This window comes from Symphalangus syndactylus, chromosome 9 (genome assembly GCF_028878055.3).
Source record: "Symphalangus syndactylus isolate Jambi chromosome 9, NHGRI_mSymSyn1-v2.1_pri, whole genome shotgun sequence".
In the NCBI taxonomy this organism is placed as follows: Eukaryota; Metazoa; Chordata; class Mammalia; order Primates; family Hylobatidae; genus Symphalangus; species Symphalangus syndactylus.
The window spans coordinates 105,613,764-105,628,563 of record NC_072431.2 but is presented as its reverse complement, the minus strand read 5'-3'; the positions used below and the strand labels follow the sequence as shown (position 1 = coordinate 105,628,563).

At 40.7% G+C, this 14,800-nt stretch overlaps 1 protein-coding gene across 17 annotated transcripts in view; it reads right to left on the bottom strand.

The window, feature by feature from the left end:
* The window catches only part of OSBPL3 (oxysterol binding protein like 3), a 198,721-nt gene that overhangs the window by 74,306 nt on the left and 109,615 nt on the right, over window positions 1–14,800 (bottom strand). For 10 of the 17 annotated variants that reach the window (XM_063609716.1, XM_063609719.1, XM_055293625.2 and 7 more), the window contains 8 exons: window positions 10,824–10,940; window positions 10,617–10,670; window positions 9,655–9,768; window positions 5,030–5,197; window positions 4,298–4,421; window positions 2,463–2,566; window positions 2,167–2,259; window positions 583–739 (listed from right to left, as the gene is read on the bottom strand). In XM_063609716.1, the coding sequence (XP_063465786.1) occupies window positions 583–739; window positions 2,167–2,259; window positions 2,463–2,566; window positions 4,298–4,421; window positions 5,030–5,197; window positions 9,655–9,768; window positions 10,617–10,670; window positions 10,824–10,940 (931 nt within the window). Of the gene's footprint in view, window positions 1–582; window positions 740–2,166; window positions 2,260–2,462; window positions 2,567–4,297; window positions 4,422–5,029; window positions 5,198–9,654; window positions 9,769–10,616; window positions 10,671–10,823; window positions 10,941–12,240; window positions 12,343–14,800 lie in introns of those variants that run through there. The other 7 variants (XM_063609717.1, XM_063609722.1, XM_055293629.2 and 4 more) reach the window with 2 other exon arrangements.

Genomic DNA, 14,800 nt, shown 5'->3' with positions numbered 1-14,800 from the left:
ACCATTTTACATAGCTACAAGCAATGTATGATGGATTAAATTTATATGCATTTTCACTAGCATTTGATACTATATTTTCTTTTAACTTTGGCTCTTCTAATAGGTGTGCAGTGATATTACGGCTTTAATTTGCATTTTCCTAATGGCTAATGATGTTGAATACCTATTTCTAATTTTTGATGTGACAATGCAAAATGGATACTTTGGATAAATTCTAAGTTAATTCCTACAATGAATTCTTCAAAGTGGAATTGCCAGATAGGCAGATTTTTAAAATAGTGAGAAAATAATATCATATTGCCCTCCAGAAAATTACCAATTTATACTCCCATCAGCATCACATGAATTGCTCAGCTTTTAAAGTACTAACGCTCTCTCATTGTCTCCCCCACAAGGTTAAAAAGAAAGTTCTTGCCAATACATTCTCCACTACCAGGGAAATAAAATAAAAATTAGGTTTCCCTAAATCTTAATAGAGCAGAAAATGAACCAACTAAGATACTCTCTCTAAGGACATCTCACATTCAGACATGCACTTAACATTTTCATCAAACACATTAGGAAGAAAGAAAACTCATTTACCTTTATGGGCAATATGACACAGATCTTCTTGCATTTTAGAAAACTCTGATGAGGTTTCAGAGCCATCAGAATAATTTTTCTCTTCTCCAAAATCTAGTGTTGACAAATTAGGATTGGAGGAGTGTAGTCTTACTGGGCCAGAAAAAGGTTTGGGGACCTGAAGTAACACCAAAGGGAGATATTTCTTTTCAGAATCAGATTGCTTGGAATATTTACTTGATTCTAAGATTGAAACATAGTAATACAAAACATTTCATAGGTAGGTCTTTTTTTTTTTTTGGGGGGGGGGGGGACGGAGTCTTGCTCTGCCACCCAGGCTGGAGTGCAGTGGCACAATCTCCGCTCACTGCAAGCTCCACCTCCTGAGTTCACAGCATTCTCCTGCCTCAGCCTCCCAAGTAGCTGGGACTACAGGCGCCTGCCACCATGCCCGGCTAATTTTTTGTATTTTTAGTAGAGACGGGGTTTCACCATGTTAGCCAGGATGGTCTCGATCTCCTGACCTTGTGATCCACCCGCCTCGGCCTCCCAAAGTGCTGGGATTACAGGTGTGAGCCACCATGCCCAGCCTAGGTAGGTCTTTCTACTGAGTGATAACTTATTTTAAAAAATGAGAACTCAAGACAACACTTTCCACAGAAACTTGCTTCTTGTGAGCTAAAAATGGGTGAGAAATCACATATTCTTTTGGAAATGATAGAAGCATTAAAGCTATAGGTTGAAAATGACAGCTAAAGCTGCCAGGCTTTCTCATTTATACTCAATTCCTTCCTCCTGGCAATAATCATCCATGTATCCAGGCAGTTAGTAATGGATAGGTTTAAAATGCTTTTCTTTGCACCTAGGGCTTCTACAAAACAAATGACCTTCACTTGTACATGGAACATTCTTTACTTTCAGAGTGCTTATCTTCAGTCCATAAACTACTTTGAACCAAAGAATGTACATGAGTGCATCAGGTGACCTAACCAAAAGCTTGAGATTTATGTTAATTCTAAAAATGTTGCAATTAATATGCAACAGTTAAGCTGCAGATCTTGGTCTGTGGCTTAGCTGTGCATTGGGAAAGCTCCTAGCATGACACAGTGAATCCTGGATGAGGGATTGGAAGTTTGGAGATAAGAGGCCAAGGAGAATCTACACCATGTCCTGTGCCCAGAGAATCAGGCCTGTGGGCTTAGAGGGATGACAGATCCATGGAGCATCAGCGGAAGACACAGGTCAGAGCACACAGCAACCGCAGCCACAAAACAAGGCACAAACACAAGCAGGGAAGAGCACAGGCAGGCTCAACAGTGAAGATGGGGAAACCAAAAGCCCTAGAAATGGCAGCAGTCCCTGTGACCTCACACCCTTTTTCCCTTAGAAAATATTCTCTCCCTTGCCCACGATCCATTATGTGCTTATCCTAGCACCCAGATAATCTAAGTGATTCAATTCACCTTGCTGCAGAGGACATTGGAAAGAACAACTACAGAATATTCACTCATCTATTCTCCTAGCTGAGTCAAGGCAGCTCCTGGCACATGGCATGCAGAGCAGGGCCAATGAAGAAACCAGTCTGTCAGGGGAAGCAATGGTTACCTGCAGCGTTCCTTTAGCATCTTTGCCAATAGCTCTGGACCGCCACCTCCTGTGCGATCTTTTTTCCTTTTTGGGACTTTCAAAAGATCCACCCTTTGTTTCAAAACAGGAAAGAGAGCACATACAGTAAAGTCCACCAAACCGACAAGGATAAATACGTAGCAAGGTGACCACCTCCATCCCCTTGACTTTGGCTGAAGCAACTGACCACAGCATCCCACTGTTAGTGAAAGGCTGGGAGGAGAAAGGAAAGCAGAAGAGGGCCAGAACATCAACAGAAGAGGAGTCAGGCTCACCTGGATGGCGTTGATAGCTGGTGCCGAATATGTCCGATGCAGGACGTCCATGCTTTGCAGGAGCTGGCTCATTTCTACCAGGTAGGTATGACAGTGCGCCAGGTCTGTGGGGGAAAAGAGGACAGTGCTCACAATGCTCCACTAGCAAGAGGGATCACTGTGCTGTCCCCATGCCAGCTACTTTTCCTTATTTATCTGTAGTTGATTTTTTTTTTTCATCTGTAAGGGTCGGAAATTTTACTTCCTTTTTTACAGGAAAGGCTGTAGACTCTAGTGGTTAAGGGCATGAATCTTGAGAACCAGGCTGCCTCAGTTTGAATCCACTTAATGAACTGTAACTATTAAGAAAATTGCAAAACTGCATGCCTCAGCTTCCTCATCAGAAAGATGGGGATAATTATACATCTACACAACAAGAGAGTTGTGAGAATTAAATGAGTTGATATTGCACAGTTCTTAGAAGAGTGTTTGGCACAGAGTAAGAACTAAATAAATCAACCATCATCATCATCATCAATTTAAATCCTGTAGTAATATGCTGACACTATCCACTTGTCAGGACCCAATGCACATTAATAAAACTAAAATGAAAGTTTTACTGGTCTCTAAGGAAAACTTTGTCAATCATGGACCTGCCTGAGGACCATAATGAGCCTCTGCAGATGGACCTGAGAGGACATAAGAAGACTCTCCAACCAGATCCCAGTCGCTAACTCAAAAGATAGTCCATATTTGCTGTTCGCTGAATGCTGATCGATGTTTCTGCTGAAGAATACAGGCCCAAATGCCTTAGGCTAGAGGCTCTCACACTTTGATATCATCAGAATCACCTGGAGACCTTGTTAAACCACAGCTCATTGGGCTCCACCCCTAGTTTTTGATTCCACACATCTGGGTTGAGCCTGAAAATGTGCATTTCTGATAAGTTCCCGGGTGGACGCTGCTGCTCCAGAGACAAGGCTTCAGGGACTGCTTTGACAAGCTGTCACTCGGTAAAGCTCATGAGTGATATTTATTGGAGGGGCAAAGCCTACATGGTCCCAAGGGTGATACTACCTGTATTCAACAAGCGATAATGCAATTTTCAAGGTTGCCACCTCGTATCTTTCTCTAACAGTGGTTCTCAATCATGGCTACAGTTTTAAATCAATTGGAGAATCTTTTAAATTATATATGCCTAAATCCCACCCCCAGACAAATCAATCAGAGCACTCCCAATCCCGCTGTGGATCTTTTCGGTTTTTAGTTCCCTAAGTCAGTCTTAGCTAATTAAGGTTGAGAATGCTGAGCTTCCTTATGGCAGGCGCCTTATCAAAATCACTTGGGGAACTCTGGAAAATTAGTGATATCAGGGCCCTACCTCAGACCAATTTAAAGAGATTATTTCAGACAGAGGACTGGGAATGGGTATTACTGCATTTTAAAAGCCCTCCGGGTGATTCTAATGTGCAGTCAGGGTAGCGAACACCTACATCGTGAAGATCTCCATCTGATCACCCCCTCACCTCTAGCACAATGATTCTCAATCTTGGATGTGTGTCAGACTCTGCCCTTGGAGACTGACTTATAGGCCCATGTGGAAATCAGGCATCAGTATCAGGCATCAATACTGAAGGAACAGAAGAAGAAACCTGTCTGCATGTACAGCCAGGTGAAGATGCAAAGATCTGCAAGGAGAGTGTCTTTTGTTGATGATGGGTGCAACCTTTACAAGCAAAATATGGAAGGCAATGTGGACAACAAAAGGGAAGGACACAAATGCACCTGAAGTGTAAACATCAAACTTCTATCATCTAATAGCCACAACAGAAAGCAGACGTTTCAAGTCACTCTACCTTTGGAGCATTTTTCCATGTCCTCTGAAGACTGTAACCATAATGGAACTCGTGTCTCACCACCGCAAGAAAATGATACATTGCTTCCAGTTTGAAATAAATTCTGCTTTGATATACTGCTACGCTGTTCCACAGATGACAAAAGCACATTGTAAATGGAAACAGAGCCCATCGGGGACACGTTAAGATAAAGGATAACAGAGTGGGCTAGTCACTAAAGGACACCATCTGCCTATAATGAGGAAGAAGCTTCTAGCAAAGTACTAAGACCTCTGGCTATCACCCCGGCTTGGCCATACCATGCTATGATATGGCATGCCTTGAATGGTGGACCTTATTTTCTTCTTTTATCAAATATTAATAATACCAAAATAATAATATAAACGTTTGGAAATATTTTGCAATCCTGCACAGCTATATGCATACATACTGTAGTTTACAACCAGAAAAGGAAACCAAACTCAAACCAGTCAGAACAAAGCTAGTTCATTCAGAGATGCTAAATTCTTCCTTATTCTTCAGTCACTGTCCACCACCCCCCCAACCAAAATAATAGACGCTCGTCTGGTCTTGGTTCTGACTCAGTGGGCAAACAGACTAATTAAATACCACCCAAGCCTACCCTACTTGTCCCCGAAAACCTTTCCTTCTTCGGACTCAGCTCCCAAGATAGGACTCCATGAAACAAAGCCACCCCATTCTCAGATTCATTATTGGCAAAACACTCATTACCTTCCTACTTGAAATGGAGTCAAACACCCCAGATGAAGAGTCTGTGATGGTGGACCCTGAGAAAAAGTGGTTAACTTCATGTGGAAACATGGCAATTTCATTCTGACGATACATTCTGTGGTGGCGAAGTTTCGATACCCACTCATCAAAGACTTCTTCTGACTTGACCTATAATGTATTCAATTGAGAAAAGGAAACGAGAATCATTCACTGGAAGGAACAATTACTCATCAAATTGAGGCCACTCCCAAAATCCTCTTTTTCAGTTGGCACATAATTTCAACAGCCAGGCGCAGTGGCTGATGCCTGTAATTCCAGCAATTTGGAAGGCCGCAGAGGGAGGATCACTTGAGCCCAGGAGTTCGAGACCACCCTGAGCAACCTGGTGAAACCTTATCTCTACAAAAAATACCAAAAAAATTAGCCAGACATGGTGGCACATACCTGTGATCTGAGCTACTCGGGAGGCTGAGGTGGGAGGATCACTTGGGCCTGGGAGGTTGAGGCTGCAGTGAACCGAGATTGAGCCACTGCACTCCAGCCTGGGTGGCAGAGGGAGACTGTGTCTCAAAAAAAATACACAAATAAGAAATAAAAGAAAAGGAATGGAGAAATAGCCTCTCACTGACTGTTTACATTGATGTGGTCTATGGGAACAAGTTTGAGAAAGAAATGCAGAGTAAAAATGATCTTTATAAAGTATGTATTTTGGCTTTCTATGAGTAAGTCCAACTGTTATTTATTTATTTGAGACGGAGTCTTGCCTTGTCGCCCAGGCTGCAGTGCAACGGCCTGATCTTGGCTCACTGCAACCTCCATCTCCCAGGTTTAAGCGATCTCTTGCCTCAACCTCCCAAGTAGCTGGGATTACAGGTGTGCGCCATCATGCCCAGCTAATTTTTTGTATCTTTAGTAGAGACAGGGTTTCACCATGTCGGCCAGGCTGGTCTCGAACTTCTGACCTGGTGATCTGCCCACCTCAGCCTCTGAAAGTGCTGGGATTACAGGCGTGAGCCACCACACCTGGCCTGTTATGCTATTTTTAAGAAAACAGAACAGTGCCAATTATATTAAGCAACAAATAAATTGAAATTTATATTTATCTGCCTCTTAAAGCATTTCCAAGTTCTCTAATCCCAGCTTCTCTATCCCTACTGAAAATATTAGCGCCATTTTTCTTTTTAAACTCTTTTATAATTCAGACTTTTCAGATCAATCTTTTCTGAACTGGAATGAATTAGTAAATTCTTCCTAAAATATTTAAACTTGTTCATCTCTCCAACAAAGAATACATTGCTGAGGAGTATATGTGATATGGTTTGGCTGTGTCCCATGTCCCACCCAAATCTCATCTTGAATTCCCACGTTTTGTGGGAGGGACCTGGTCAGTGAGAGGTAACTGGATCATGGGGGCAAGTCTTTCCCATGGTGTTCTTGTGGTGGTGAGTGGGTCTCACAAGATCTGGTGGTGTTATAAAGTGGGGTTTCCCTGCACAAACTCTTTCTCTTTGCCTGCCACCATCCACGGAAGATGTGACTTGCTCCTATTTGCCTTCTGCCATGATTGTGAGACCTCCCCAGACATGTGGAACTGTAAGTCTATTAAACCTCTTTCTTTTGTAAATTGCCCAGTCTCGGGTATGTCTTTATCAGCAGTGAAAACGAACTAATACAGTATGTTAATGAATGTGAAAGTTATTTAAAAGAACATTTCTCTCACTCTCAGAAATAAAGCACTATACAGCAATAGTATTATTTTTCCAACTTTTATTACTATCACACTCACAAACCTTTAGCCATCTCTCCATAAATGAACAATTATCAATTTCTAATTTCCATGAAGAATACTGTAACTAGTAATTTTTATTTGAAGATATTTCAAATGTTTATAAAAAATATGTGATATATATAAAAAGACTATAACAAGCACCTATATACCACAGATATTTCTTAAAAGTCAATTTTGGCTGGGCACGGTGGCTCATGCCTGTAATCCCAGCACTTTGGGAGGCTGAGGAGGGTGGATCATGAGGTCAGGAGATCGAGACTGTCCTGGCCAACATGGTGAAACCCTGTCTCTACTAAAAATACAAAAATTAGCCAGGTGTGGTGGTGTGCGCCTGTAGTCTCAGCTACTTAGGAGTCTGAGGCAGGAGAATCGCTTGAACCCGGGAAGGGGAGGTTGCAATAAGCCGAGATCACACCACTGTACTCCAGCCTGGGTGATGGAGCAAGACTCCGTCTCAAAAAAAAAAAAAAAAAAAAAAAAAAATCTGTGTGTGTGTGACAGTGTATCGATATTTTCAAGTTAAAAAAATGATAGATAAATGATAGATACCCACATATTAGGACACCAAGATTTATGAAGCTGTAATTTAAGATAATCCAAAAGGATGCACAGTAGGTTAACTTCCAAGATGAAAAGTTCAGGTCAATCTGTGAAAATCTTTACTAATGCCAGAGATGAGAGCTAGGATATGCAAATAAATGCCAGCAATATCACTCACTGAGGAACTGTTAGGTTGGCTCTGGTGTTGATTATTAGAAGTACCTGTAAGACTGGAAGCACCTGCAGGTGCTTTTTAATGTGTCATTTACAGGAAGAAGCAATACAAACAGATTCACACCTATTTGTCTCCCCTAAATTGTGTTATTGAAATGTACTTCATTTCCCAGATGTGATTAAGAGGAATTTTACAGGAATCTTGTGTTATCCTTTGCTCTGATCTCTTCTCAGAGGCCCTTATAAAGCAGTGCCCAAGCACTCATCTGGACTCACTTTTCTATGAGTTAAACAAGGTAGAAGAATAAGAGCAATTTATTAAATAACTGTCCAGGGTCCTGTTTCAGTCTCTCAAGTAGTTGTTCTAGGGCCGTGGGTGAACAGCCTCTTAATCTCTCTGCTACCCAGGATCCCTTATCTATAAAATAAATGGGACAAAACAGCCCACAATTAAAAACTGCCTGAGTCTATTAACTAGAACCCCCAGACAACTACACTTACCTACACTAAGAGTCATAGCTGATGTTCAAAAGAATGAACAAGAAACCAAACAGAACTTAAAGCAAATCACACAGAGAAATATTAAACTGCGTTTATCACAATATTAGCATTCAATATATTTTAAGGTATTCTAATTCTTTAAAAATTATGAATTAATAATTACTTTTATTTTGTTAACCAGAATAGTGGGTAAATAGGAACCTATTAATTCCTGACCATGTCAAAATACAGAACTAAGATTCATTGGAATTACCTGAAGAAATAACCTAAACTATTCTAGTGGAGACTGATCAATGAAACAGAAAAAAGGATAATATTCTTTCTTAAATTTCTTTTTTATCTTGAGATAGGCTTTTCCCTCTCATACTTCACACCAGTCATTTGCAGCCAGGGGTGATTTTATCCTCTAGGGAACACCTGGCAATGTCTGGAGACATTTTTGTTGTCATAACTGCAGAAGGATGCTACTGGCATCTAGAGAGAGGGCAGGGGGCAGGGACACTGCTCAACATCCTGCTGTATAAAGTCGGCCTCCCACACCAAAACATCCAGCTCACAATATCAATGGTGCTGAGGCTGAGAAACCCTGCTTTACACAATTAGCTACACCCAGAGATACAGTTAGGCTAGGAAATAGTGAAGATTTGACTGTCTTGCCCATTCAACTAACCACAGGTATGTGACTCGCAAGGCTCAATCGCCACACACACGCCATAGAGAGGACAGGGACACATTAAGACAAGGAGCTCATGATCTCATGCTTTCATTTGCCTAATCCTCAGGCCCCATTCCCAATATCTCAAGTAATTTGCCCAAGTAAGAAAACAGTATTTTCTCAATTAATTTCTAACATTCGGGTACCATCCAACAAGCACATACAATAACTAAACTTCCTGAGTTTACACTGGGCCAGGCACCATACCAAGTTTTCTACACGCAACCCGACAAGATGAGTGTTACAATAATTTTCATTTTGTTTTAGGTGAAAAAACTGAGACTTTCAGAGATTAATTTGCCAAAGTTCAATGGCTAGTGAGTAGCCACATCAAGATTTGAGCCAGATCTAGATCTCACGCTTCATGCTTTGACTATCTCTACCACCTGCAGGAGAGACAGCACAAGAGGGTAAGCAGCTTTGAAGTATTATTTGGGAACCCACACTTCAGGGGAAAAATTCCTGACGTGTCACTACAATATGAGAATTTTATTGGGATTCCTATAAAATTAGCCAAAGTGATAAAACAGGGCTCCATGGCCTAAATGTTATATATATTTCAGGAACACATTTTAATCTATGGTAAATGGTTCTTCACTAAAGATGTTACTGCCTGGGTGGAGATGGTTTGGAAACAAAATTTTTCATTGTTGACTGTTGTCACAATCACTGGGGGCAGGTTGGTATCTAGGGGATGAAGCGACCAGGAGGCTAAACCTTCAAGCAGTGTTGACAGTCCTGCACAATGACATCCCATTCAAATACCAACACTGTCCATGAGAAACACTTTAGTAATGAAGGTCTTCTACATGTTGGCTGAATACCCAAAAGGCATTACCAATAGTATAATAACTGACGATCCTTCCCCAACATAAGTGAACTCTGCACAGTGGGAAGCAGCCTCACCTTCAGATGGTAGATGTGCTCCTCGGTGTCAAGGTCTATGCATTTTGATGACTTCTTTACAGACATCACTGAGAGCCCGACATCAATGCAGCCATGCAGCTTCTCTCTCTCTATCTGCAGAGGCACCAAGAGGGTCACTTGGGAACCATGGTGTTAAAAGCAGTAGTCACATCCCTAACACACCCTTCCACATCCACTGATAGTAAAATCACAAACACTGCAACTCATCAAGCACTGTCTTCCTGAATCTCTGAGGTAGGAAGTACTCTCCCCATTTTACAGATGAAGAAACTGGAGTACAAAGGGGTTAAGTAACAAGCAGTTTACTCAGCCAAGACATGAGGAAACAAAAGCGTAAACACTGGGTTGACTCCCATGGCAGTGAATTCACCTGTCAACTGCACTGCCTCCCACTGAATGAGTTTCTGGTGTCTAAATTAATTTAGAAGTGATGTATTAATAAAAGAAGTGAGAGCAGGAGGCTGAGAGAGGACAGGAGAGGAAGAAGGGAGAAGAGCAGGACTCCTACAAGGGGCAGGAGAAATGGTCATTCAGAGCCCTCACACACCAACTGCCTGGGATTAATTTGAAAAGCGACTTCTTCACCCAGGGCCTTCTCCCCTGAACCCCTCGGTCACAGTACAAGAGGGAAGGACGCCCTACGTTTTGTTCCTGTTATCCAGCTGCAAGGATGTATTCTCCCACCCAGGGAACTCCTTACCACAACCTTAAGACCAGAACAGACCTTTGCATGCCCAGAGAGTGTTGGGGGAGCCCCTGTACCTTGACCTGGTGGAGGAACTGAGCCTGCCTGGAACCCAGAGCTCAGACAGAAGTGTTTCCCCTCTATGGTTTCCAGTTCCAAGAAGAGCTATCCTCAACTATACACACTCTCATCTCTGAGTTGACGGTTACCCCTTTAGGATTCTCCAATACCACAGTGGGCCCATGAAAAGACTTACATCGGTTTGGCTCTTGGCATATTTCAAGATTCCTTTGTCCAGATAGAAGAATCTCTGTGGGGAAGAAAGCATTATTAAGACATTCAATTTAGGTGCCCTTTTCTTGGTCTCAAATTCCAACTAGAAATTAAATATGAGTGCCTAAGAACCAGGTGCTGAGTGGGGCAGTGTGAGTGCAAATAAAGGGGAGGCCAAGACCAACCTTACCTTATGCCATCCTTTTAAGGGCCATTTCCTCTTTTTCAGCAAAAATCCTTTCTGAACTAGTGGCTCCTGGGTGTAATTCATCTCCCCCCTCAGTCCTTCCACCACTTCCCAGCTGTCCTGTTCCAACAAAAGAATTCATGTTAAATGTCTATCTTTTTGAAAAATAATAATGGTAAAAAGCACTGCATCCTGTCAGTAAATTTATTCAGGATGGGGAGGCTGGCTGGGTTTGTTGGGGAGAAGAAATCCAAATTTAATTTCCATACAGTCCCTGGGCTTCACAGATTTAATTCTATAATTTAGTGGCATCAAATTTCAGTTTTTTCAAAGCTCTTTTTTTTAGAAGGGAATGTTTCTTTCGGTGTTTGAACCTTAATAGGCACAGCTAAATGTAAAGATTTTCCTGTAAGTTCTATTTTTGTTCAGTTTGACATTACCATGCAATTACTGTTCGTTCAGCACTAGACTTCAGTTTGAATTTTAACCAAAAGAGTGTGCGTGTGTGTGTGTGTGTGTGATGTTGGGGGAAGGAAGTTGGTTTAAGAATTGGCTGAAAAGTATGAGACAATGCAAATCAGTAAATATGACAACTTGATTGAAATAATTATTTTGTTGAAAATCAGCATCCACAAATTCTAGGTATTTAAATATACTGGAAATCTGGAAGCATCAAAAGTATATTTTTGCAACAAGAATTTTCACTCTTTTTTCCCAGAAATTTGTTTTTTCCATCTTTGTTTCAAAAACTTTTATTTCTTTGGCAAATTATTGCAAATAGTTGTTACAACTAATCTTCCATTATTGGCTATTTAGGTTATTTCAACTAATTGAAAAAGAATTTTAAAAGAAATAAAAAAGAAAAACACTAAAAGTTCTGAAAATTTCCTTTTAAATACTTAAAAATGAATACATCATTGCTAATCACCCCAAGATAAACCAAAAGTGGCAATACTTCAGTGACTGGGAGAATTTATTATTATTATTTTTACATTTTTATTGGAATAATATACACGAAATGCACGAATCTTAAGAGTACGCCTTGATAAATTTATACATTTATACATATACTCAGTAACTGCCAGCCAAACCCGACAGAAAACATTTCCAACACAGAGTAATTAAGTTTTGACAAGCATGACACTTCAGCCAAGATTTCACCCGGACTAACTTGCTCTGAGTCAAATCTCCAGCCCACAGGCAGGTGGTACAGGCAGAAGCCAAGGGCATTGGGAGATGGACAGTGAGTCTGAACCAGCACCAGGGAGCAGGAGGCAGTTAGATTCAAGTCCTGGGACATAAGTGGTCTAATAGGGAGGGCACAGAAACCACACAGGGTCCTGAGTGGCTCTGGCTCAGTTTCTTGTTGTCCTGAAGTTCAATACGTAGGACCCACCTGGTAATGAGAACCCTTTCCTACCTTAGCAACTGAATTCTTTACATAATGATCGTGATGGGTCTGCCTTCTATCTGATGGCACTTTACTGTGAATCCAATTAAAGGTACATTCCAGAGTTTTAAAATATCACAGTGGTATCCCAAGATCTGGAGTTGTGAAAGAGACTTCTTCAATGGAAAAAAGCAAAGCTTCGAAAAAAGATACAGCTTTTAAATTAGAGGATTTTTTTTTAAGGAAGGTAGCAATGTTGAATCAGATTTCTTCATAACAATTATTCCAAGTGAATCAGATTTCTTCATAACAATTACTCCAAGTCACTTAATTACACTCAGACAATAAATGCATACTACTAAGTGATGGGAAGTCAGATTTCCTATTACTTAAAAACACCAAAAAAAAAAAATCTTACTTGAATTTATTTTAGCTCAGAAAGCCATTCCACAAAATTTAACACATTTTATCCGTCTAAATGTTAATGAACCTTTAAGGTTGTCAGGTTAAAAATTCCACCTCAAATTTCACCTCCTTCAGTGGAAAATACCATTTCATCCCTAGAGACTCCATAAGTACTCCATCTTACTTTTCTGGAGGTTCACCACTTACTTATGATAATATGTACACGCAGTTTTATCATCCCTGCTGGACAGCAGGCTCCTTGAGGGCATAAAGGGTCCAGAGTATTTCTGATTTCCCCACAATGCCTAACCTGCTGTCCTATGAATAGTATGCATCTGACTGGCAAATGAATAAACTTAGTCTTGGAATAAGTCTGCAAACAGATTTATCTTCTTGGAATGTCATAAATTAGCGTGCATTTGAAATATGCCCAGTATCTTTGAGCCAAATGACTATTTACAAATTAGATACAATGCATCCACAATTGCGAAAGAAGGGGGTGTGGGTGTCGTCATTGTTAAATAAAAATCCAAGACTTAAAATCCTCTGGAAAGTACTCTAAGTAGATCAAGCCCTTTTGATTTGTTTAAGACTCCCAGGCAGAAGCAACCTGCAGAGCACTAATACTAAACAATCATACACATCTGCTCAAAACATTTGATTGTGCACAATGCAAATACCAAGAGGAATCAGACGTTATTGCATCCTTTACAAAACTGAAAAAAAAGCAGATAAGATCATACCTGTAAGTTTAAAGGAAAACAAGAATTAAATCTCAGAACTATTTCAAAAATTCCTGTTAGAACTGGATTGTTCCTCCTCCTGAGACAGAGTGCATTCCTATCAGTGAGCCACCAAGGAGGGCAGGGAATTAAAGCACATCTGTTGGCCCTTAACATAAACAAACAAAAAAAGGAGTTGCATTTTTTTTCCCTACAAAATATTGTGTTTTCATTTTATCTTCCACCTGGGGTCAGAACTTGAAACTGTTACCAGGTTGGAAAAGCCGGGTTTGAAATATTTAAGAAAGTGAAGACTCTCCTTGACTAAAAAAGCAGTGCAACCAACTCCTTTTCTGGACTGGACATCCAAATCTGCCTCCTGCCTCATCGCCAACTTCCCTGTCGCCGTCCATGAGTCGTGAGGCCAACATCCAGCCTAGTCGTTCTCAGTGAAGTTGCAAATGCTCCCTCGGGACACTGTGGAATCCTGGAGCCACTTTTGGTTGTGACAATGATAGGGAGATGCCTCTGGCATGGAATGGCTGGGAGCCAGGAATGTTAGATGTCCCACAATGCCTCGGTCTTGCACAATGAAAACACCGTCCCACACCCCAAAGACTTCCCGAAGTGCCATTAGCCATTTCTGTAGGTGAAATGTGCTTAAAATCACTTGAGCATGGAACCGAACTCTGTTTCACACATATATCAAAGTATTTTCGCATGGTTTTTATACACTCTTGGGATGTAAGTGCTGAGTAACTGAGGAAGACTGTATTTTGTTCTTTTTGGAACTTTACCAAGAGAACAACGTTGCTGAAGGCCATGCTATTTGAGTTACGAATATAGCACACCTGTATCCTCTCCATTTGCAGTTGTCACTTTCTATGTATAGGTATATCTGATCACTTCATTATGTCTTCTGGTGTAGTCATGCCTGGACTTTTACATATTGAAATATATGTTTTAACATTAACCACATTCTTTGAATTTTCCTTTATATTACAGTAAAGCATGATGCTGACATTTTCAAAATTATGTATTCAAGTAGGTTACATTAATAATGAATATCATTTGGACATAGTGGCTCATGCCTATAATCCCAGGATTTTGGGAGGCTGAAGCAGGAGGAACACTTGAGCCCAGGAGTGTAAGGCTACAGAGTGCTATGAGCACACCACTACACTCTCCAGCCTGGGTGAAAGAGTAAGACCCTGTTTCTCAAACAAAATTATATATATATGTAATTTTTAATATCTAAATCATATACATAATATATATATTTACATATATAAATTTTATATATATATACAAATTTATAGGAGAGTAAATTTTGGAGGACAGTAAAGCAATCACTAAAATACTGGTCATAATAAGAGGACATTGGTTACGTGGATGACAGGGTAAGAACCACTAATGAACTTGGTACAAATTCTGTGTGCTGTTGTGAGAAAGAATACTAGCCC